The 23358-nt window shown below is 50.0% G+C and overlaps 7 protein-coding genes across 7 annotated transcripts; 3 read left to right on the top strand and 4 right to left on the bottom strand.

Annotated features, from left to right (window-relative positions):
• Positions 1-1130: 1130 nt before the first annotated feature.
• On the top strand, positions 1131-3225 carry PV06_02350 (uncharacterized protein; the record flags this gene model as incomplete). Its single annotated transcript, XM_016403021.1, has 4 exons — positions 1131-1366; positions 1445-1745; positions 1869-2909; positions 3079-3225. The coding sequence occupies 4 exons, from the start codon at positions 1131-1133 to the stop codon at positions 3223-3225; spliced, it is 1725 nt and encodes a 574-aa protein (XP_016266918.1).
• Positions 3226-3725: 500 nt separating this feature from the next.
• PV06_02349 (uncharacterized protein) lies at positions 3726-5962 on the bottom strand (the record flags this gene model as incomplete). Its single annotated transcript, XM_016403020.1, has 2 exons — positions 3726-5079; positions 5136-5962. 2 exons carry the CDS (start codon positions 5960-5962, stop codon positions 3726-3728), a joined length of 2181 nt encoding a protein of 726 aa, XP_016266917.1.
• Positions 5963-6684: 722 nt separating this feature from the next.
• On the bottom strand, positions 6685-9546 carry PV06_02348 (uncharacterized protein; the record flags this gene model as incomplete). The annotated part of the gene is made up of 9 exons (XM_016403019.1): positions 6685-6691; positions 6755-7921; positions 7974-8095; positions 8150-8202; positions 8254-8480; positions 8533-8868; positions 8934-8974; positions 9032-9256; positions 9352-9546. The coding sequence occupies 9 exons, from the start codon at positions 9544-9546 to the stop codon at positions 6685-6687; spliced, it is 2373 nt and encodes a 790-aa protein (XP_016266916.1).
• Positions 9547-11306: 1760 nt separating this feature from the next.
• On the top strand, positions 11307-12745 carry PV06_02347 (uncharacterized protein). The gene has a single exon (XM_016403018.1). The coding sequence runs from the start codon at positions 11471-11473 to the stop codon at positions 12593-12595; it is 1125 nt and encodes a 374-aa protein (XP_016266915.1). The 5' UTR covers positions 11307-11470; the 3' UTR covers positions 12596-12745.
• A 3872-nt stretch (positions 12746-16617) lies between these two features.
• On the bottom strand, positions 16618-18538 carry PV06_02346 (uncharacterized protein). The gene is made up of 3 exons (XM_016403017.1): positions 17999-18538; positions 17291-17938; positions 16618-17155 (listed from the first exon to the last, which is right to left on the bottom strand). The coding sequence occupies exons 1-3, from the start codon at positions 18142-18144 to the stop codon at positions 17128-17130; spliced, it is 822 nt and encodes a 273-aa protein (XP_016266914.1). The 5' UTR covers positions 18145-18538; the 3' UTR covers positions 16618-17127.
• A 557-nt stretch (positions 18539-19095) lies between these two features.
• PV06_02345 (uncharacterized protein) lies at positions 19096-20243 on the bottom strand (the record flags this gene model as incomplete). Its single annotated transcript, XM_016403016.1, has 5 exons — positions 19096-19326; positions 19373-19486; positions 19537-19847; positions 19920-20030; positions 20084-20243. 5 exons carry the CDS (start codon positions 20241-20243, stop codon positions 19096-19098), a joined length of 927 nt encoding a protein of 308 aa, XP_016266913.1.
• A 723-nt stretch (positions 20244-20966) lies between these two features.
• PV06_02344 (uncharacterized protein) lies at positions 20967-23007 on the top strand. Its single transcript, XM_016403015.1, has 2 exons — positions 20967-22079; positions 22141-23007. Exons 1-2 carry the CDS (start codon positions 21113-21115, stop codon positions 22422-22424), a joined length of 1251 nt encoding a protein of 416 aa, XP_016266912.1. The 5' UTR covers positions 20967-21112; the 3' UTR covers positions 22425-23007.
• Positions 23008-23358: the final 351 nt, after the last annotated feature.

The raw sequence follows: 23358 nt of genomic DNA, 5'->3' as shown, positions 1-23358 counted from the left end.
TCAAGATCGGCCTATGCTATCTTCCCATCGGGGTTGGAAGTCTGACCTCACGCTGGACACTGGGGATCCTGTTGGATCGGAACTTCAAACGTGTGGCCGCTGTGGAAGGGGTAGCCATTGTGAAGAACAAACAGCAAGACATTGACAACTTTCCGATCGAAAAGGCACGACTTCAGGTATCTCTTCCATTCATCGGCGTGGCCTGTGTCACGATGTTGATCTATGGCTGGGTCATGGAACAAAAGACTACCCTTGCAGGACCGCTAGTTGTCTTATTCTTCCTTGGGCATTTCATCACGGGAAGTTTTAGCTCTTTGAATACGCTCATTGTCGATTTATACTTCCAGAGCCCGGCCACCGCAACGGCATCTAGCAACCTTGTTCGCTGTCTGCTGGGTGCAGGGGCCACTTCGTTCGCAACTCCGTTGATCAACGCTATAGGTATCGGGTGGGCAGGCACTCTGGTAGCAGCAATACTGATGAGTCTGTTCCCTTTGTTGCTGTTGGTATACTTCAAAGGGTGGTCTTGGAGACGGAGGAAGATCGAGAAAAGACGTCAGCGGGAAGAGCGAGCAAATAGTCGGCTTCATCCAAGTACGACCAGGTGATTGATGAGAATGTCCCGGCAAGATATATTGGGCTCCCCTGTGTTTACTCGACTTCTGGTACGGTAGTCTGCTAGAGAAGCGAGCGTCAAACAAAATAACCAAGCCCAAGGCATAGCTTCGACGTCCACTCAAGGATGCCGAGACCATTGGTCAATATTATACGAAAGGCCGCAAACGAACACATGAGATCTCGGGGACAGTAACAACAGTCTCTCGGCAGGCGCAAACAAGCATCACATATCTGCAGGCCGACAGCCGAGTCAGGCCCACTAGTACGGGGTACAGGGGGACAGTAACGGTGTGTGGTGGACGGGTGGGGTAACCCCAGATTTCCCAATGTGGTACTCTTCGTCGGGTTCCGTATTCATGATGAACCCCCATACTTCAATTTCCCCCATCATATTGAGTCCTTGGGATATACCAACAAAGCACATTTCAAGAAACCCCTCTTCGTGTTTCGAAATAAAGTAAACGGTGTAGTAGCCAAGGTCGTCGAACACACAGGGTCAACGTACATCCAAGATGAAGCAATACTTTGATCCCCTGCAACAGGAAGCCCACGACGCCTTCTTCGTCATTGGCCGTGATGGACCACCAGAGGTCCTCCCCCCAAACACATCGACGGAGACATTCTGTGAGGTTCTCGACAAGCTACGCCAAATCTGCCAAGCAGAGAATGTAATAACGGGAGACGACCTTGTCAGTTTCATCGACCCTTTCGCCGTCACCTCATCACATGTCCCGTCTGCTGCGGTATGGTAAGCTTTTTGTTTTTTGCCTCCCTTGCCTTCTCCTCGTCGTCACGTTTCGTCTCTGACACAAGAGTCAAACATCAGTCCAAGCAATGTCTCCGAGATCCAACAGATCCTGAAACTGGTCAACGTCCACAAAATCCCGGTATGGGTATGTTCACGGGGCAAGAATTTAGGGTACGGCGGTCCAGCGCCTCAAATCAACGGGTCCATTGTCCTCTCGTTACACCGCATGAGTTCGATCCTCGAAGTCAATGAACGTGGTGCCTACGCCGTCATCGAACCTGGAGTCACATTTCGAGATCTGTCAGAGTACTGTCTGGAAAATAAACGATCCGTATGGCCCAACGTCCCTTCGATAGGATGGGGTAGCGTAATCGGTAATGTATGTGTTGCCATGCAATGCCAACCACTCTCACTCTCTCGATCTTTTGGGCCGCCCATCCTCGTCTTGGCTCTTACATTTCGATTTTGGTTATTCATACGTTGACATTCTCTCCTCCTCCAGGCTCTCGACCGAGGTATAGGTTACAACGCTCTCGGAGACCATTGGCACAACATCAGCGGCCTCGAAGTGGTCCTCGCCAACGGCGACGTCGTACGTACGGGACAATGGGCGGCGACGGACGCACCGACGGCGTACCTCTGCAAGAACAGTTTCGGCCCCTCGATCGACGGGTTGTTTCTGCAGAGCAACCTCGGCATCGTGACCAAGATGAGCCTGTGGCTCCAACCTCGCCCCCAGACCTACATGTCGGTCAAGGTCGAGGTGGACAAGTTCGCCGACATTGCGCCCCTCGTCGACGCCTTGGGCTTGTTGCACCGCGAGGACATCCTCCAGAGCAACCCGCTGATAGGCGACGTGATAGGTCACCTGTCCATCTTCAACACCGCGGCGGAACTGTACGACGGCCCCGGTCCCATCCCCGAGGACAAGATCGAGGATCTCCGTGTCAAGAATTCCTTGGGTGCCTGGACGGCCATTTTCGACTTTTACGGCACGAAATCCATGGTGCTCGCCCGTCTCGAACGCTGCCGTGAAGTTTTGGAACAGCACTGCCCTTCGATGCGTCTGACGAGTCGCCTGTTTGAAGGCTCCGACAACAACGGCGGCGTCCTCGAGGCCCGCAAGATCGCCGAACACGGCCGTGGGGAGCCCGTCGGGGTGGTCGGCACGTCTCGCTCGAGCATGATCAATTTCGCCCTGCCTCGAGACGGCAAGGGTCACGGCGCCCACACGGACTTTGTTCCCTTGATGCCCAACGACGGAGCTTTTTTCCTGAAATGGTTCACCGAAGCCCGGAAAATCATGGTCTCGCACGGGTTCAACGCCATCCTGGGAGGGAGGGTTTTCAAAAAGCATTCCTTCACCATCCAGATGATGTTTTACGACAGTTCGAGCGCCACGCACCGAGCCAGCCTCCCTGCCATGTGGAGGGATTTGGCGAAAGCGGCTGAAAAGTATCACCTGACGAATTACCGGTCACATTTGGATAATATGGGTAATTTCTGTCCCCTTTCTTGCTCGCCTTCTTCCTCCTTCCGACAAGTGAGACATCTTTCTAACAACGTACTTTATCTACAGATCTATGTCAAAACGTATTCGACTTTAATGATCATGCCTACAAAAGATTCGTCGAAACTCTCAAGGCATGTTGCTCTTTCAATCTTTCACACCACTGCTAGTACAGTACAGTACTAACTACTTGTGTCTTCAGAACAATTTGGACCCGAATGGTGTTCTATCACCTGGTAAGCAAGGTATATGGCCCGAGGTCTGGAACAAGTATCGTAAGGAAAACAAGAATGACGAGACCACCACCAATGGCACCACCACTCCCTCCATTTCGTCCTTGAAAATGTAGACGACACTTCCACTAGACAACAATGAGGCAAAATCTTTTGTCATGACCAGAACCACGACCGTCCTCCAAGGTCAAGGTTGGAACAAGAGAAGAGAAAAAAAAAGAAAACGATACATACAAATTATGTGGTTCGTTCAAATGTTCATTCGCCGTCGTGGCAAGTATAGGAAAAATACCTTTGTTATATATTTATATCCTTGCAAAGTCGGTGACTCCTGAGGCATTATTTGCAATGACACCCCATACATAAATCTTCATGCCCTTTCTCTGGCACTCCCATTGTGACCTCTTCTGACCTGATCTCCACGGCGTCTTTTAAGCCGACGCCAGCACCAAAGTCATCGATTACCACTCATTCCCCTCTGACACCAGATATCCGACATCCAAAATCTCGACAGTGACTGTTCTCACCCAAAAATGAGTCCTATGCTTTGTATGCAAGGAATGTGACCAAACGAAAAATATACCCCTCCAAAACCCGGTTTTCCTTCCCATGAACCCTAAAATTTCTCACTCGTAACAGCTCTCGATACATTGACCAAGATCCACGCAAGCAATTGAACAATTGTCGTCAAAACCCATACCAGCAACTTGAGCCCCGTTATGAGAAAACTCAGAGTCGAACGTGTAAGTACAGGAAGTTCTTCGCCCTTGCGATCTCCAGATTGGTAGTGACCTAGTTTCTCGAGATCGAATTCCGCCATTGTAACCCTTTTCTTGTTGTTCTTTTTTCCTTTCTTACTCTTTCCTGAAGTCCTCTTTTCGCCAGCGTCGGCTTCATCATCATGTGAAACACTTCCTGGCATTCGCCCAAACCATGATCGCCCTTTTGTCGCCGGTCGACCACCAGCACGAACATCACTCTCATGCTCCCGGCGCATCAGTTTTGCTTCTTCCTCTGCCTCCTCGCGCTCGGCAATGGTGGCATAGAATGTGCTTCCTGCATAACTCTTGACACTACCAGCTCGGGTAGTACGCATGCTGTGGCTCCTGTGGCTCGGCCCCAGTCGTGTTGAAGGAGCTGGGCGGGGCTTCCATATTTCCATGCCGGCCATGGCCGGGTTCACCGTGGAGTCGCCCACTGCAACTGCAAGGAGAGCACTGATAACACTGTCTATGCTAAATAGCGACGGCATAAGCTCTAGAATGCCGTTTGCGTCGATGAATAATGTCTGTGCCGTAAGATCAAGCGTTGCCAGAGCAGGATTGTCTGAGCTCGCTGTCACTGCTGCATTAGAGTCAACCTGAGGCATCGTGGAAAGTCTTCTGATTCCAGAATTGGCAGAGGCTAGCGGAGTTCCCGCTCCGGTACGTTGGGCAGCGTTCGGGTCCACAACATATATTGTTGGAAGCGAACTTTCGAGCGACACTGAAATGTGCAGAACAGGTTTGCCGGTCATGCTGCGGACGGTGGTCGGAGAAACAGGGGTTGGGGTATTCGTCGCAAATTCTCCGCCCATTGACCCGCGACCGATGGCAGGATGTTCGAGTTCGTAGAAGCCGCCATGAGCATTGAAACGCAAAGAGCAAGCTTCTTGTTTCGCAGCTCTACGAACAGCCTGAGCTTCTATGTCGTCACGATCTGTTGGGGCGAGGTTATGCTCGCGAGCCAGAGCTGCAGATTGATTGATGGCAAGCATAGCTGCGAGTTTGGGGAAGATGAAGGCAACGAGACCATCGTTGGGAGATTGACGCCGGGAAGGTGGCTCCAAGGGACACAAGACAACATCCCGCGTAGAGGTGGCTTTTCGTGAGCAGGTTTTGGTTACCGCGATCTCATTCGTGTCGTATGTTTGAAGGGTATAGAACGGTAAAGAGGGGTGAGAACCAAAAACAAACGTTGCTTCTTCTGTTCTGTTTGTCCGTCAGCGTTATTTTCCGCCACACACCCACACACCAACACCACCTACCTTGCCAGTTCAAGCGTGAAGGATTTGATGGCCGCATCCGGTTCCGTCCCATGTGATGCTTCCCATAACTTCTCGAGATCACGCTGTGTTGAAATACGAGGTCCGTAGTTTACACTCATGACGTCGGAAGGAAAATTGATGATGCTCGGTGGTGCTGATCTCTGGACCGAAGCTGCGAATGGGAGAGACAGACTGGTCCGATAATCATCCCGAGAGAAAGCACCAAAGGGAGTGATGCCAGACAGGTGAGCCGGAATTGGGCGTTGGGGAATGTAGGGTTGTTTCGTCAATGGCACAGACGGGTTGTAGGTAGGGAACATGGACCTGATAGGCACGATTGGCGATGGATCGATTGGAGACTTGATGGAGACGGCTATCTGTGTCTTAGTCTGGGTTTGGGTCTGCGTTTGGACCTGGACTAGTGTCGTTGATGATCCAGTGCCTAGAGAAAAGGAGGCCTGCGGCGATGAGTGGTCTATTTGGGGAGACTGATACAAGGAAGGTGTATATTTTGCCAGATCCGTCGAAGGGGCGAACGGCTGTGTGGGAGTCTTGCCGTCAATGGGAGAACTGGTGGTGATTGCTCGTCCAATGTCTTCTGGCGAGGGAGACGAGTCTCTTCGCTCATCCAGGTGCGCCGGAAGTCGAGGCAGGGGAGGCTGTTCTTGCTCCATCTTGATCACGACCGATTCGGCATTCGAGACAACACTCTCTGGCGAAGCGACAATGCTGATTCTATGCAAGCTTGGGTTCTTCTTGTGCGGGTTCGGAATGGCGATCTTGGGCACGGTCGTAGGAAAGAGGGAAAAGCCTTGTGCTGAAGCCATAGTGCAAGGCTGGTCTTCTGCGTACCGTCACACCGTACAAGTATCGGGCTAAGAGAGAACGGCCGAAGTGGTAGACCTGCTGCCGAAGGCGATAGCAGAATGAAACAAAACGTAAACAGCAGCAACGCAGTAACGTAAAACCATGGACCAGCCGGGCAGAGAAAGAAAATGAAGGCGAGGACACAACAAGAAGAACGAGAACAAGAGAGAAGAAAGGACATCCTAAGAAGAGGGTCAGCAAAGAGCATGTTGAGTAGGAGCCAGTCCTGCAGGTTCAACGAGCCGAAGGAGGGATGGCTCCATGTGCAGGACATGCATCCAATCGGCATGGATTGGGAGAAGAGGTGCCTTGGCCGGCGTCTAAAACCTAATGATAGCAGGAAATGTAAGTTGTCCAGATCTATCACATCTGAAATGGCGGCATGAACAGTCATTGGCGAAACGAAAACCAATGGTGAGATGAGGAAGCGAAGATGCAGCGAAAGAAACGAACGAGACGAAGTCGAGCGCAGGCGCGTAAAGGGAGCCTTGATTGGTTGTTCTATTTTGAGGCCGATACTCTGGACTTGATTGGGTGCGCCATATGCGACCCCCTGTTCCTCCGAATAGATAATCCGTTCCGACAGGCTTTGAGAGCACGTGTCCATCTATGTCCTTCATGGGCGTTGTCCAAACGAGTACGAGTACGAATACGGGGGTTTTCCTTTCTAACACATTTTCCATCACCAGCTGATTGTGATTTCCGTTAGCATCAATCATGATGAAAAAAGCCGTAAATGAAGGATAACTCACCCAAATGTCTCCTCAAAGTACTCAACACCTCTCTTGCCCTGCTTCAGAGCAACATGCACCGCAGCTCTGGCATCGTCCGCCATAGCTGCAGGCCCGCATGTGAGGATGGCGATTCTACCACCTTTCGACCCGGCATTGTTGACCTCGTCGATGATCTCCGAAATGCATGCTTTAATATCAGTGCGGCCATATGTTATGCCGAGTTGCCCAGTGGCACTCATAACAGGAGCCAGCTTTGTGTTCGCCTCAATCACAGAACTGACTTGGCTGTCTGAGTCACTACCATGGACGACCTCCTTGCGGGCGGTGGCATGTAAGTTAAAGTGGATGTCTTCGCGTCCGAGGAAGGGCTGTAACTCTCGTGCCGCCACATCACGAATCATGGCAGATTGCTTCGCGGTCCAGACGAGATGTATGTCTCTCGTGATGGTCGTCACCTTTTTGCCGTCGCGAGTATCTTCAGCACTTTGGTTTCTGGCTCTGATATGTTGTTGCATGTACGGTAGTGCTCCAGCGATGCCACTGCCTCCGACGATGAAAATGACGGTCTCATACGAGGGGAGGGGGCTTCGTTCGCCATAAGGACCTTCGATGAAGACTTTGGGCGTGATGACCCCATCTGGTGACTTGAGGCATTCATCCTTAAGCCGCCTCGTCCAACTGCCGAATGGGCGTACAATGAAGGTGAGTTTCTGCTGACCTGCTGCGTCAGGGAAGACGGTGACTTCTTGTTGTGACTGTGAGGGAACACTCTCCGAAGGAGTGCTGGAGCCAGAGCTGCCAGGATGGATTTGGATTTCTTTCTCCGCAGCCTCCTTTGGAGCATCTGCTTCCACGATTGCCGTTGCACCAGCTCTCCCAATTGTCTCATATGATGCCAAGGTGAAAGGATGGTTCTCCCAGCCTTTCCACTTTAGCGGTTGGTACAGATAGTAGTGCTGACCAGGTCCTGGCTTCAGGAAATCAGAGCCAGGGACAATTTCGAGTCTGACAAAGTCGCCGTCCTTATGGTAGGTCGCCAAAGCCTTGGTTGTCAAGACAGATTTCGATCTCACATGGATGTTACAGTAAAGCCATCGGAAAATACGAGCTGCTCGATCGAAGCACCATATTGCCACTGGGGGCCAGAGATATCCATCGTACTCGCCATTGAAGATCTTTGTGTGGCTGTCGGAAGGATGTCAGAATCTGCTCATGAGCACAGGGGAATCACACGTACTAGAACAAACCAACAAGCGTTATCACAGAAAGTGCAATGTGAATCAGGAGAAACACTTCATAAGACTTGACGCGGAACCACATCACAGAGAACCCCAGGAGCAAACTCATTGTAATAGTGGCCTGTCTCGGGTCAGTACGATTATTCCTGGCCGAGATCGGTGGGAATTAGCTTACCATGCCTCCCATATACCAGTATTGTTCTTTCCATGACTCGGCAAAATATCCAGCTGATATCTTGTCAATGACAATGTCAATTCTAACGATGCGAGTGTACTTACCGCCACCTTCCAAAACAGACCAGTTGATTGAATGCACGATGGCCAAAATAGTGGCAACGCGGGCAACGTGGCGATGGAAGATATTGAATGTCCCGAAGCTCCAACCGGTCAACCACAAAAAGACGTTGTTTCTTCCAGAAAATAGCCACAGCCAGGGCAGACAAGCATATGAAAGAATGCCGGTGCGATCGCCAATATACCGCCAGCCTTGCTGTGCTTTCGTATAGCTATGGTAAGGTCAGTGGAGGCCAAAGTAAGGGAGCAGAAGCAAGAACGTACTAGAAATTTGGGTAGATAATATAATAGCCGACACAACACAAGATGAATGTCATGACGTAGAAGCACGAGACGACTATCGTCTCCATACGTGTAGGGATGGTCGACCACAGCAGCGGCCGACTGTGATACGAACCGTACGTCGCAGGTATGATGATGTGCGCTCTGAACCAGTGGTGGATCGAACTGATAGCGGTAACGGAATTTGATTGTTTTGATATCTCGCCTCCCTCCAGATCGGATGAGACATTGATATGACGAGACTGGGTGAAATGTGTGATGAACCGGTTGATGATTCCAATGAGAAGAAGGCCTCCCCAGAATCCATATATAGCCCAGCTATACAAATGAATCAGTAAAGTATTCTTCCACGAAAGGGATTGGGCAAGAAGAGAAAACTGCACCCGTATCTTGCGTGAAGAATGTATTCAAGGTTGAAGATACCCTAGCTGTTCGTTAATCGAAAGATACTAAGCGAGTCGTGGGCTGCAGGAACTCATACATAAGTTCCAACTCCAGCCTTCACCACCGTTTTTGACAGTTGAATAGATGTATTCCAAACAGTACCAGCCTCAATGTCACTGTATTCAACAAGAGGAAGGGAGTTGATATAGTCTTCTGTGAGATCAGGAAGCATTTTAGAGTACGGCGTCAACTCGACCGAGCCGTATTCCACACATTCATCTCCGAATGCTTTTGAGCCCGCTATGATTTCGACAGGAGTGCACTACAGCATATCAGAACGCTACTTTGACTGGTTGGTGCGATACGGGACATTTTCCGGTTTGAGCAGGATAGACTGGAAGGGAAAGGTACACGTACATATAGCTTTGCTGCAATCCACATTGATCTCACAATCATGTCTTTGACGCACAGATTCCCCCAGTAATCTTCTGCATCACTGACATTGAATTTGACCTCTGCAAGAGCTGTTCTAAGGCCCTCTACGCAGTCAGAAGGCTTACCCCAGACAAGAGACAAGCCCGAGAGGGCAAGAAGGAGCGCGGAAACCCTCATGTCGAAAGTCGGGATGGTTCAAGCTGGCAATAGTATCAGAAGGCGACCAAAACTGTGACAGATGAGACCCTTCGAGTAGAGATGCGTGGATTACCAGACAATATAATACTTACCGCCGCGGTGGGCTGGAAATGCGCAAAAAAACTGCTCTGGGAACATACCTACGCGCGAGGGACATGCTTCCCGAGCATACCCATTGCACAACTGTATGCGACCCTCTCCCAGATCTGCAAAGAACCGATTGAGATTCTCGTCGGCTCTGCATGTCCCATTCCAGACTCTTGCCAGTGGTGTGATGGGGAAGGATTCCCACTAATTGTTCACTAGCTATAAGGTTCAAGTTCTCGCTTGCCTGGGATGGCCAGTATGCACCTCGCTGGGGCCTTGTGCGAATGAAATGTGGTTACAGATAGCATATTGTGCTACACTGTTACGCTTTGACACGACTTCAGCAAAAAATCTTTAAGGGATCTCCACCACAGGGGAGCACTGTCAGAAACACCGATACCGGACAAATACCCTCGCTATTAGACTTCAATGCTGTTGGTCTTGCTATAAAACTTACTAGCGTAGATCGACGTATGATCTGCCAAAAAGGGTTTTTGTGCAGACGACATTTTTCGTAAAGCGTGAGGCTCAATACCGCAGCCAAGGCTGCTTGTTACCAGTCTATCAAGGAGGGGCAGAATCACAAGTTTCCATGAGCTTGTCCAAGGGAACGTCTCGTGTGTTCTTGGTGGCTATTCCAGTGACAGCGGATCTTGTGACTATTTCTCCCGTGTGGTCTTGTTTGGCTGCAGCGTGGCCAGGCTCTTGCCGAGTGCATCGTGCATCAGATGTTGTGGAACTTTCCTCGTGCTTCATTCATTGTATCGGGCAACTGACGCTGCCGATGACCCTGGTTCTCAGCGACTTCCTCGATCTTCCGCTCGAGCGAGGCAGGGATTTTTTGTGGAACGAGCCAGGCTTGTACCACAGTGGGAGGCTGGAGACCCGGGGACCACCGCACATGGTGATCCATCTTGCAATCGGCAGGTGGACTGAGAAAGAATGAATCCGCGATATCGAGGTCGACCGGTCAGGTGGAGTGTCCCAAGATTTTCTGGAGAATATTTGCGCGATGTAGGCGACTACCCAAAACGCATGGTTGGCCGTTGTCGATACATGTTTCTGGCCGTGCGTTGGTCGTTGTGGATTCTTTATCGGCGGATCGATGTCTAATCTTATCAGATAATGATTATCTGATAATTTCTGCCAGAAAAACCCTAATGTCCAGCCTAAGGCCAGAACAGTCCATTTTCTTCTCTGTTCTTCTCTGCAACTTCACTCTTCTCGTGATCATGGGTACTCGGTGGCTTGCGTGCCAAGTTTCTTCCCTCCCTATCAAGCTATCAATCCGGTTTCGGCGCGTAAAGCTTGAGGTTCTAAGCACTTGCCCCGGAAGAGGTTCGGACATTTGAGGCTCTCTCCCACACCCCTCCGAAGGTGAAAAGAAGAAAACCTCAAGGCGAGGCAGGTAATAACTCTACTCGAGACCTAAGTCATTTTTGGCAAGGCCAGCTTCAACAAGAACACTCACACCGACTCTTATCCTTTAGAGTGATTTCTCGTGAGAAAAGCTCCATCCAAGGTCAAGCCAATTTTTCATGGTCACGCTTCGAAAGCACCGGCTGGCGGCTTGAGTCCTCGCTTGTCATCTCTCCTTTGTCGGCATGCTGGTTCTGGTCCTTGATCCTGGAGCGATGAAGAGATGTGATGATGTTTCATTGCCTCAGACCGCAGGGTCTTGCTCAAAATTGCTCAAATACATTACGTGCTGCCCCCGTTCTTCCTCCTCCTTTTCGTCCCATATCTCGTCGTGACTTTCCATTTCTGTTGCAGATTTCGAACCTTTGAAGCTTCCCAAGTTCATCAAGCCGTAGAAATGACAGTCATTGGTCTTCTCCTCGCCGCCCTGGCAGGAATTGCTGTTGCGCAGTCAGGTGACCTAGTCACGGTCCTCAACTCGACGAACGGCACTTCCACCATTGGTGAAGTCGTTGGACAGGTCCCTGGTTTCCTAGAAGCTATATCTGGAAAGACAAATCTTACCGTTCTCGCCCCAAATGACACTGCCATTGCGGAGCTTCTAGCTGGACCACGCGGACAAGCCCTCGAAGACGCCGGCACCGACTATCTCCTGAACCTGCTTCTCTACCATGTCATCAACGGCGGCTACGGCAACATCACAGACTATACTGTTGCACCGACACTCCTCACTTCGAGCAACTACACCAACGTGACTGGTGGACAGCACGTCGCGTTCTACTGGGACGATGATGAAGACCTGGTCGGCTTCTATGGAGGCAATGACTATAAACCGGAGGCCAGCCACACATCCATTCCCTTTGATCAGGGATGGATCTATGTCATCGATGGCGTTCTGCAAATCCCCCCGGCCATGTCCGAGACCGTCACCTCGGGCGACTTCAACGGCAGTTCATTTGTTGCTGCGCTGGAAAAAGCAGGACTGAAAGAGGAGTTTGACCAACTTCATGATGCAACATACTTTGTCCCTGTCAATGATGGGTTCGACGCCGTCGAGGATGCCCTGTCAAAGCTGAGCACCGAGGAACTAGTTGAAGTTCTTCGATACCATGTCGTCGCTGGCAAAGTCTGGGACTTTGAGCAGTTGGAAGAAGTAACTCAAGTGACTACCTTGCAAGGAAAGAACTTGACTGTGTCCATGACGCCTGATGAGGAATGGTACATCAATCAAGCAGGAGTCAGCTATACCGACCTCACGGCCGCTGGAGGTGTCATCATCTTCATTGACAATGTCCTGAATCCTTTTGCCGGCTTTGCTCCACCTCGGAATGGCACCGATGGAGACGGTGTGCCTGCGTTCGCCGTCTCGAATGCGACCTCCACATCCGGGCCTGGCGTTTCGAGCACGGCATCTGCCACTGGTGGCGCCGCAAGCTCTACTTACACTGGTGTTGCAGCAATGCCATTGAGTGTTGGAATCAGCAGCTTGTTGGGTGGAGTTGCAGTTGCTCTTCTTTTGTAAGAGCTGTAATGGGAGGTAGCGGGAATAAGCTGCAATTACACGGAAGCCGTAATGAAGCTGTTTGACCTGTAGAAAGCAAATATCAGATGAGCACATAGCCTAGACAACAACCAGAGGAACTGTAGATCAAATCGATCCACCTTGCATTCATCTTGAAATAAGCCCATCCACACAACTTTGGCGCGTTAAACCGTGCTTGGGGCAAATATCGTCCCGGTTGCTCTAGGCATGAGTCAGGTACAGAGAGTCATGTCATCATTTCCCTTGCCATTGACTGAATTCGAAATGAACGATGCCGAATGGGAGGCCGATCCAAAGCAAACACACTTTGGTGAGAAGTCCACACCGGGAAGAATTGTCCGCATTGAGGAGACGCAGCCTTGCCAACACTACGCTACAGCCTCGTCGCGCTGTCATTATTGAATTGAACCAAGAAACCTCAATCTTACACTGTGACTTCAATGATCATTCAAGACATTAACGCCGACCTCTTGAACGATGACTTTTTCTTCCCTCAAGACTTTTTCCTCCACGCGTCTGCCTACCTTGACACGTCACCGCCCGTTTTCTCCAGCGTTTCCCTCACCGCCCGCAAAAAGTTTCTACAAGTACCTGCCCTTCCCTCGATTTTCTCTTCTTCTTTTTTCTTTTTTTTTGTCTCTTCACGTCTCGTTCGGGCATCTGGTTTAGCTCACACACACTATGGTCTTCCAACCCAGTGGTCTAGTATGGTTATGACGCAGTTGCCTACCTTGGTAGGTGTACTGAAGTGAGAGTTCGAATCTCTCCTGGGTTGGCTTCGACATGATAGACATCAAATCTTGCTCCAGTGTGTCCGGTCTCCCCATTGGCAAAAGGAGATAGAGATGGTCCCAGCTACACACAAATTTTGTTGATTTTCTTTTTCTTTTTGTTCTTTTTCCGCTCCTGTCCTTCTCTTTCCCTTTTCCGGGACAAAGGAGTGACGGAGGTATGAAGAAGAGGAAAAGAGAGAGAGAGAGAATCCGAGATTTCTTTTCACTTGCTGGTGAGGGTTCTCGGTCTTTTGCGTCTCTGATGTATCGATCGAGATTACCAGTTCCCGACGCTGACAAGGGACAAAAAACCTCGAGCCTTTTTCCTTTTTTTCACTTTCGGTTTTTCATCTTTCGAAATTCGAAACAAAAAGAAAAAAGTCATCTCGCAAAAGGGTATCAGTGTGACGCCATGTCTTGTCCCAGCTGATGAGGGGGTCGTGACTAGGATGGGGTACCGTTTTGACGGCATCACTGCTCGGCATTGTTTGCACCCAAGTAGGTGTTTGGATGTTCCTCGACCTGCATGCGCCTTTTAGCTAAGGCTATTCCCTCCGATGACTGTCCTTACGGCTCGCTGGTGGTCTTTAGCTCCTTCGGGGGGGATTCGCTGCGGGGGGTTCTTCTCATGATGATGGCAATCCAGGAATATTTTGATGCAAAAAAAAAAGTACTTCCTTGCCGAAGTGAGGCCTCTTACTGTAAGGCATGCAGGAAAAAAGGGCAACACTTCTCTCTCGGGACAAGTATTACCTTGCATTGTTAGGTGCAGACCATTTTCTTGCCATGACTATGGGCTCGAGGTTGATCAAACCTTCATTGGTTTGATCATTGCCATCACCACCAACCATCACAGCATTTCAAGTTGTGACAAGGGGTTTTTCTTTTTGGATCATCATCTCTTCCCTTCTTTCCTCCAGACGTTGTTGACATTTTACTGATTGAATTTCTTTTCTTTTAGGCTTTGCATCTGTTAGGACTCTTTTTTTCATCGTTATGATGGCCTCGCTGCCAGGTAACGGAGAAGAATGCACAATCATGGGCAAACGTCCTTGGTACATGTACCTTCACATTGGGCCCTATAGTCTTACTCAAGTTGCATACCTTGTCTTGTCTACAAGCACATACATTTCCTGTCCTCCCATTAGGTAACAATCCAATCGACGAATCATGACACTGACAGCAATACTACCAGGTCGATCAATTTCTATATCACCTGTCTGATACTTCAAACCGGCAATGTGAATTATTCGTTCCTATGCTTGAAATTAAAGGTCATCATATCTGTCAAGAGTCAAGAGAATCCAGCAGATTCCAGAATATCCATTATCACGACAATCCAAATTCTTCGTTTTCTTTCGCAGAATCTGCGCCAAAGCATCCCTCCAGATAACCAGTCTCCATATTCCAGTGATCCCTCAACTCATGATCCATTCGAGCCTTGACCACATTCCTACCACTGAATTTGCCTCGAAGATGCAAAAGCCTCCCACCTATATCCTATTCCCCTCTGCCACACCACTTCCTGTCATCAATGCTATCTTCGATCTCCTCGACGGCATGTTCAAGACGAGCAATGAGATGTGTCCGAATTACTCGTCATCCTCAATCAAGACCGCGTCGCCCAGCGTCTTCAACGCCTCCATTCGTCTCTCCAGGATTCTTCTCTGAAACTGTCGCCGAACCGCAGCCCCATGACCTGCGACTCTAAAGAACAACTGGGCGTGTGAGATCATCATGGCTTGGAAACGTGTGGCGAGAACACCTATCAGCCATTCTTCAAGTGCGTCTGTGTCATCGCTGCGTCCGTTATAAAGCTGGTCTTTCGCGTTGGTATTACTGTTGTGGTTGTTCCTCTTCCTCTTGTTTGCATTGGCTCCTTGGCTGTGGTTCGGGGTAGATGATTGTTGTACAACTTAAATCCCACCGTCCGCATCGTCCGGACGCGAAAAGACCACCATACTCACGTCGAGCAAACATTTGACACCCACCGAGGCCGTTGCGTACCCGCACTCTGTGATCTTCCTCTTGACGAGCTGCCCCATACTGGCCATTCCCAACCGTTTCGCCAGGACGTACAGGTGTGCCGCTCGAATTGTCTCACTTCGGTAGTCTTGTGGGCTGTCGACACCGTCGAGCGTCTTGGGTAGGAGGACACTTTTGTCACTACTGTCGTCCTCTCCAGCATAGTTGGACACGATGGCAGGGATGTATTCGTCGGCCAGGAGAAACTGTTGAACAGCAGCAAAGTGGTCCGGCTCGATACTTGTGAGTTTGGGGTGCATGATGAATGTGCCTTCGGCGCCGGTGCCGCTACCACTGCGACTGCTATTGATATTGATTTTGCTGCCGCCGTTGTACTCTCCTCCTTGTCGAGACACTAGAGATTTCAGGACAGGCGACTTGTCCAGACTTTCCAAAGATACCGTGAAGATTTGGTTATGCTGGCCCACGAAGATCGAGACGCGCTCGTCAATGGGGATGCGTGAGATGGACTCCTGCTCCGCTTCGGTCTTGAAGTGAACATGGACGTCATTCTTACTCTGGCCGACAGGGCTTGTAGGAATTTGTCCTAACGAATGTCGTTGCGATTGTGGTTGTGATCTCGGAGGCGAGGCGTATGGGTGATTTCGGCGGCGGCGATGATACTCGGCGCTGTGGTGATGTGGTCCTTTAACCATTGGGTCGGGCTGAGATGGGTCAGCGAAGAAGAGGGCTTCGGTGTCAGTGTCTTGGTTTGCTCGGTGTCCAGCGGCGAACTGTGATAGCGGCGGCGATGGCGTGATAGAATTCGTACGACGTCGTGTACGTTCTGCTGTCCGTGGTGATGGTAACTTGTCGAAGTAGTTGGACATTGTGCTATGTGTAAGAGCAATAGGGATATTGAAGGAAACCGAAGCAAGAGACAGAATGAATGAAGAAGATATCAATGAGAAGAAGGTAATGTGTACAGTATGATGATCAAGAGGCAAATGATATAAAAGTGATGCGAAGCAGATGCGCAGCGATAGGAATGAACAAGTGATAGATGAGCGATGTGCTTTTTGAAGATGAAATGGGAGAAAGTGATGCAGGTGCAAATGCTGATAGTGAAGGGAAATTTGTAGGCTATTGAGGCCAGGAACATGATTTCACATGCTTCAGGGCTCACAAAAACCATGCACGTGCCTCTTGCTGTTCAAGTGTCAATGATCATGAGAAAGATGGAAAAAGAAAGCGAAGAACAGGTAGAGGTGGCTGAATATCTCAAATTCCTATATCTGATCACAAGAGGTCTTTCCATCTCCGAATCATCAAGACCAGAAATGAAAAGGCAGTTTCCCCATATATCAGCAGAACGGTCGACGTCGAGTCGAGAAACTAATCGATACAAACAAAGGAGTTGCGAATTGTAGTCGCAAACTATGTGTGTAGTTTTGACCATTGTTCCAAAAAAGAGCCGAAAGAAGGCAGATTGCGCCAGTCACACACCCTAATGAAAGGCTGTGGACTCATTAGAAAGAGTAGGGTTTCGATGAACCATTTGGTTAAGTTGGCGGCCAAACCTCGAGAGAAGCGGAGTTGATGCAAAAAAGAAAAAATGCTATCAAAGCAAGTTTTCTATTCTTGTTGAACCCAGTCGCACGTCCGTCGGTGACTTGTTCAACCCTGTTCCAAACACAATCTGCCAGAAACAACATTTACTCTCCTACGTCAGCACCAATGTCGATCCTGTCTCGGTGGTATGGGCGAAACCACTCAGATGACCTTGGGAGAACGGCTGTTGCTGTATAGAGGACACAGGTAAGCTGTTGGGCACAACAGACACAAATTGCAAGAGCGATAGTAAGAGTCAAAACATATCAAGTACGCCACGCAAAGCAAGGCAAAGTAAAGCAGCAAGTAATCCTTTTAGTCTTACCTGATCTCGACAATGTCGTCGATGTGGTTGCACATGGCCACAAAGAGGTCGAAAAACAATTTGCCCCCATGCTCCATTTCCTTCTGCATGGTTCCACTCCTCTTGAAAGTCTTGCGACTTCGAATGATCAGAGCAAGGTAATGAGCGCGGAGGCGCGATTCGGTGTCCGGCGTGTTCTGGTACGCGTACCGAGCAGATCGTAAGATCACGTCGACCTGGATTCCGGACTGTAGGCCTTGCTTGCGAAGAGCAAGGAGTTTCAGTTCCTCCAGGCCATACTTGTCGGCAGCGCAGTAGATGACGGTATCTCGGAGGATATCGCCCACGTCAGGAATGAAGATTGTCGAAGCGGCGTTTCCGCGACCACCATTTTTCAGATCCTGCACTGCATCCTCGAGATCCCAAGTGTTTCGGCGCTTGTTGTGCAGCAAGCGTGGATAGTAGTCACCCTTGTACAGAAACTCAAGCACACAGGACAGGATTTCAGGTTCTTCGTCGGGCAGTTCCACTCGCTTCGAGCCGCCATCCAGAAAGTTGCCTTTCAAGGCGGAAGCGAAGTAGGCGGAATGACAGAGGACGTCTTCATGAGCGGCGAAAAGACGCTGTTCATGACCCACCACGAGAGTAACGATGGGACTCGTCAGTGTACTAAGGGACGGTCTGTGTCAGTGATTGACTAACTGCGCTTGGTCGGGATCTTCTGCCTACCTTGCCACCGCCGAGCCTTCGTCCACTGTGTCCTGCATCTTTCTCTTCACATGTTCGGGATAAGTATTCTTGATGGGTTTCGACTTGATGATGCGACCATCGCGGGTATTAAATGATCGTTTGAACATCTTGTCGAAAGAGCGCATGGGAAAACGATTGTCGAGTACTCTGAAATCAACGAACGGGGTGGGAAGAGGAAGAAAGAACGGCTGAAGAACCTATGACTGGAGTAAAGAGCGTGATAGGTTTTCTGGGTTTGACGCTTGATTCACACACAAGGACCATGTGATGTCGGAGCTGCGAAGTTCTCGAGGATGACTCCCTCGCCTGCCAGCCTCATTCGGACGAAAGAAGCCGGACAGCCAATGAAGACCACACTAGAGAACTTGACGGGTTTGGACAGTTGATGACCAAAAGCGTGTAGAATTTGCCTGCTCGGTGCGTGAAGAAGCGAAGAGGAAGAAGCGGGAAAGGGTCCTGAGGCTGATACAATATATACCCTACCGAGCGTTGCGCGGGCGCTTGGGAGCCTTGGCGAAGGCAGCCATACAAACGATGCTGCGTGGCCGAATCACGATCGACCTGCTGCATGCAGATTCCAGGCACTTGTGCATCTTACCGAGGGCTTGGAGGAACAGTATGAGTCGAAGGGGGACGGGAAGAGATGAAGACACCCCGTTTAGCTTGATGCAAGATTCATCATTGTTGACACGGTCAGATGACCACAATATTCAGTGCACGCGTCGAAAGTCTCCAAAAAGCGCGTCAGCCGCATGTCATAGGTTCTGCATCCTCATTCGAAGATGTCTTCCTCCAGACTCAATTGTTTGGCGCTGTACATACACAGAATGACCACTTCTCGTAGCATCAGATGGCCCAGCCAACGTAACCAGCCGCACCCTCTTGTCCGCCAGTTCTTCGCTGTGGAAATCTCAAAGTATCGAATGCTCGCTCCTGTAGGCATTTCAAGGCCCCGAAAAGATGGCAACAACGCACCCACCGTTTAGATCAATCTATGCATGGCAACGATGCTCAAGAGCCTTCCTTCCACCTTGATCAGCACATCTCGCAAGGTTCACTGGGTGATCGCAACCTCACTAAAAATAGTGACGCTGACGAGAACTCCAGGCGTTGCCTGCGATATTCGCCTGTTGCACATCGGGTTGTTGATCTTTGGCAAGTCTAGCTTCTTTGTTGATACGAGACTGAATCCGCTCCAGAACTTCAGGGCCTGGGTTGGGTATAGACTCGGGAGTAGGTTTGGCATTTCCGGCCATGAGCGCGTCGTACCTAGAATGACAGGCATTCTGGGAGAAGTTGATGACAGGCTGATACAAATTAATCCAAGCACGCCGCACGACAGAATGCTCTCACCTTCATGTTCTTCATGCAGTCAGCTACCATGCGCCATTTTCGGTTATCGATCTCAGCCTTGAGTCTGTCGACCTCTGCATCCGCCTTGATTACAGCTTGAAGTAGAACATCGTCCTAGGGCCTTGTCAGTTGGTGTCGAAGTGTGGTAGGTGAGTCGCACGTACATCTCCATCATGCCAGTCAGTCAAGTCTGCATCCAACAGATCGTCCTGTCTCTTTTGCAGTTTGGCTTTGATGCGTCTCCAGCGAGTACCAATGGTTTTTGGGTTGTATGCGATGCGGCCTTGGTCGACAAGGGCCTGCGCAATATCTCTCTCCAAGAAACGTGCCTCCTTCATACGAACAATCAGTTCATCGTCCGAGTCGAGATCCGCCGTCACTTTTTTGGCAATCGCGGGACGGCCACCTCGCATCTTCATGCTCTTGACATCAGCAGCTTTGATATCGCTGCCGATAAAGTCAGTCTTGCGACGAGCTTTGGATTTCCGTGCCGGTCTCTAAACAGCTGTTAAGGGGTGGTTCCTTTTCGGACACTCGAGCGGTTTACTTGCCTCTCCTGCATCTGATTCGAGATCAGCACCATTGTCGCTATCGTCATCTTCCCAGGCGGCATTGTCGCCATTTTCAGCCTTGGGACGACCCACTGGAAGACCGATATCTAAGACTTTTAGCCCTACACCCAAAGATTGCCGTGGTTGAGGAGGACGTTACCTCGGGGAAAGTACGCGAGATCGAGCTGTTGATGAGCAAAGTACGGTAGTGGACATTTACTCTGCTTTGTGACGACAACGGGGATGCCGCGTTTGCGTGGGTAATTGGTTGGCTTGGGCCTAGGTCTCATAGGAATGATGGCTTGCGCACCTAGATTCATGTTGTCGCTCCGTTCACAATCAAGGTATGCTGGATGTCGTTGTGAAAGAGAAGGAGCTGAGAAATCAACGCGAGGTTCCTAGTCATGAAGAGGATGCAAAGAAGAGAGATTTCAAGAATAAAAGTGATAAATTGACGGTGAGAACGCGTGCTGCCACATATATTTGTTGTTGGGTGACGGGGCAGTGAAGTGCGAGGTGACCACATCTGATGCCTCTGCTGCTTTGCATGTTTTGCCTTAATTTCACTACCTCGAATGTCGCTGTAGAGTCATTCAGGACCTAGGTAGGTACATAAGCAGTTGGTTTTTGTCGACCTCGTGCTCTGGTCACTACCAGCAAGTCGCTACAATATCTACAACATCTACAATATCTACAATATCTACAATATCTACAACATCTACAATATCTACAATATCGGGGATGTTCTCTCGTCATGCCAAATACGAGGCTCTAACAATTTATCGCCTGCAGTACAGTCGCCTTTCGTTACATGTTTCTATTGGTGAACCCACTTTCTATAACATGTGCTCGCAACATTAGGACTAGCAGAAGATGATATTATGTTTGACTAAATACTGGCAACCGTGCAGGGATGTGGCCTGTAGTGGTGGCAGTGCAGACAAAATGTCCCTAAAACTTGAACTGTGGCCATGACGTTGTCGTGGCGCAAACCACCATTCCGCTCTTCCCACTCTTTCTCCTCCTCCTACACCATCCTCAATCCAGGTGAATTGCATAGACCTCATTTCGGTCGCAAGAGCCTTTATTCTATTCTTCTTTTATACCTATTCTCTTTACTTACTACCTTGTCGTAATTAAGTCCCCTTTCTCCTGCAACCCTTCTTGGTAGGTTTATCGTTGGCCAACCATGGCTATGCAGTATATCAATTACATCAAGGCCAAGGCCCATTTGGCCACGTCCAAGCCGTCCGAGACTCCTGTTCTTTCCGAGGAAGATGAACAATTCCTGGATCGACTCACATCTGCTGATGAGAATCCTCCTCCCCTGCCTGCTCGGCCGGATGTGATGGCATCGATCAAGGATGCTCAGACAGCCCTTATGGATGGCGCTCAGAATATTCCTCTGCCAGAAACGCCAAATGAGATTAGTCAAGAGCCCTTAATGACTCAGGATGATGTGGGAAGTGCAGATGCCACCGCATCTGCGCCTTCCAAATCCAAGGCCACATGGAGCTGGCTTCGACGCGACAGTCGGGAGATCCGGCAACAGGGACGTGAAGCCACTGCCGCCGGACTCGACGACATTGTCGCTAACCTCAAAAAGGCGGACGAGGAAGACAGTGAAGAGGTCAAGGAAGCCAAGAGAGAAGAGGAGGACATGACCATTGTCCTCGAAAGGCTCAACCTGGCTGCCATCAACAATCGCGTCTTCTCCATTAGTGATGAGACTCAAGAACTACTTCAGAAATTCAACCTCGTCTTCAAAGATCTAATCAACGGAGTGCCGACAGCTTACGATGATCTGGAAAAGCTTCTGACGAATGGCGATCGACAATTGCAAAAGACGTTCAATTCCTTGCCGGCGTTTCTGCAGAAGCTCATTGAAAAGTTGCCAGAGACGATGACGAAAGGGCTTGCTCCGGAAATCATGGCAGCTGCAGCGGAGAGAGCTTCTAAGAGTGGTATGAACGTGGGAAATGCTGGCAAAGCTGCTGCAGCGGCTTCGAAACTTGGGTTTAAGACACCATCGCTCAAAGAATTGACAGGCAAGCCGGCTGCGATTGCGGGAATGCTTCGCTCCATCATCGGCTACTTGCGGGCAAGGTTTCCGGCCTTTATGGGAGCCAACGTGCTATGGTCGCTGGCACTATTTGGTAAGTGGCACTCTTTCCAACTTTTCGGCGTTGGACCCCGATGCTAACATCATTGGCAAAGTGTTGCTCTTCGTTTTCTGGTACTGTCACAAGAGAGGAAAAGAAGTGCGACTCGAGAAGGAGCGCAATCTTACAGAAGAAGAAGTGGAAAAGATGGACGCAGAATTCAAAGCCGAACATGGTGGCGCGATTCCAACTACAACAGCAGCAGCTGGAGCGCCCATCGAAGAAGTCAAGGCCGGGGTCGAAGAGGTTAAGGCTCTAAAGGCAGCAGCTCTGAAGGAAGATGCCGTGGCGGAGGGGCCAGTCGATCCGGCAATTGTTCCTCCGGTCACGGTTCCCTAAACGAGAAGAGAAAGAAGCTTGAGCTACGACGATCTTTTTCGATCCTGTTACGATTAACGAGCGACGACAACAACTGGAGGGTGTAATTATGACGAGTGAAAGTCGATTGTGGAGAACTGGAGTTGCTCTGGGCTACTGAGACGATTCTGTAGTGTTTTGGGTCTGATTTCCGATTTTACAACTGGTTGTATTGACGCAGTGGGTGCTCTGGGCGATGGGCGGTGGGCGAAAGGGGCTCAGGTTGGCGGGGTCGATTGTTGACTCGGATCATCCAGCCAGCATGATGCTGGACTGTCTCCAAGGCGCAGAGAAGCAAAAACAAAGCGCCAGGCCAACTTGTGACTCAATAATTAATTGTCCAGATGTATTTTGACGGTATGAACAATGCATGGATGGTCAGCCTCGTCCACATTCGAACGATGGTTGGTCTGATGTTGGATGGTGACTGGCTAGAGGTGGCCTGGTAGGTGGCCTGTACCCTGTACGAGTACTCATGCTGTACACCATTTTCATTATCCAGAAGTTTAGCGCAGGCGAGGGGCTTCATTGGACCCTTATCTCGACTGTGCTCCGTACACTACGCCATACAATTCAATCGTTACTCGTTGAGTCTCTAGTCTCTCAGCGCCTTGACTCACTTTGGATTTTCCACTCCTCTCATTGGCGGAATTGCCGGATTGCACGTGATGAAGTTCCGCTCTGGACGGGGAACTTTTTTTCCACCAAAATTTTTGCATTTGAGCCCGAGAGCAACAACATGCCACCCAAAGGAGCACAAATGAGTCGAGTCAAGTGCTGTACGAGTCACCGACATGACACCGGATGTAGAGGAACATATTCCGTGCAAATAGCGAACCAATTGAGAACCAGAGAGCGTAGTAGAGTAGTGTCCTAAATGATAGTCAGAGAATAGCGGTGTGAGGGCCCTACGCAA

This window comes from Exophiala oligosperma, assembly GCF_000835515.1.
Source record: "Exophiala oligosperma strain CBS 72588 unplaced genomic scaffold supercont1.2, whole genome shotgun sequence".
Classification (NCBI taxonomy): Eukaryota; Fungi; Ascomycota; class Eurotiomycetes; order Chaetothyriales; family Herpotrichiellaceae; genus Exophiala; species Exophiala oligosperma.
The sequence above is the reverse complement of the archived record's forward strand: the minus strand, read 5'-3'. Positions and strand labels throughout refer to the sequence as shown.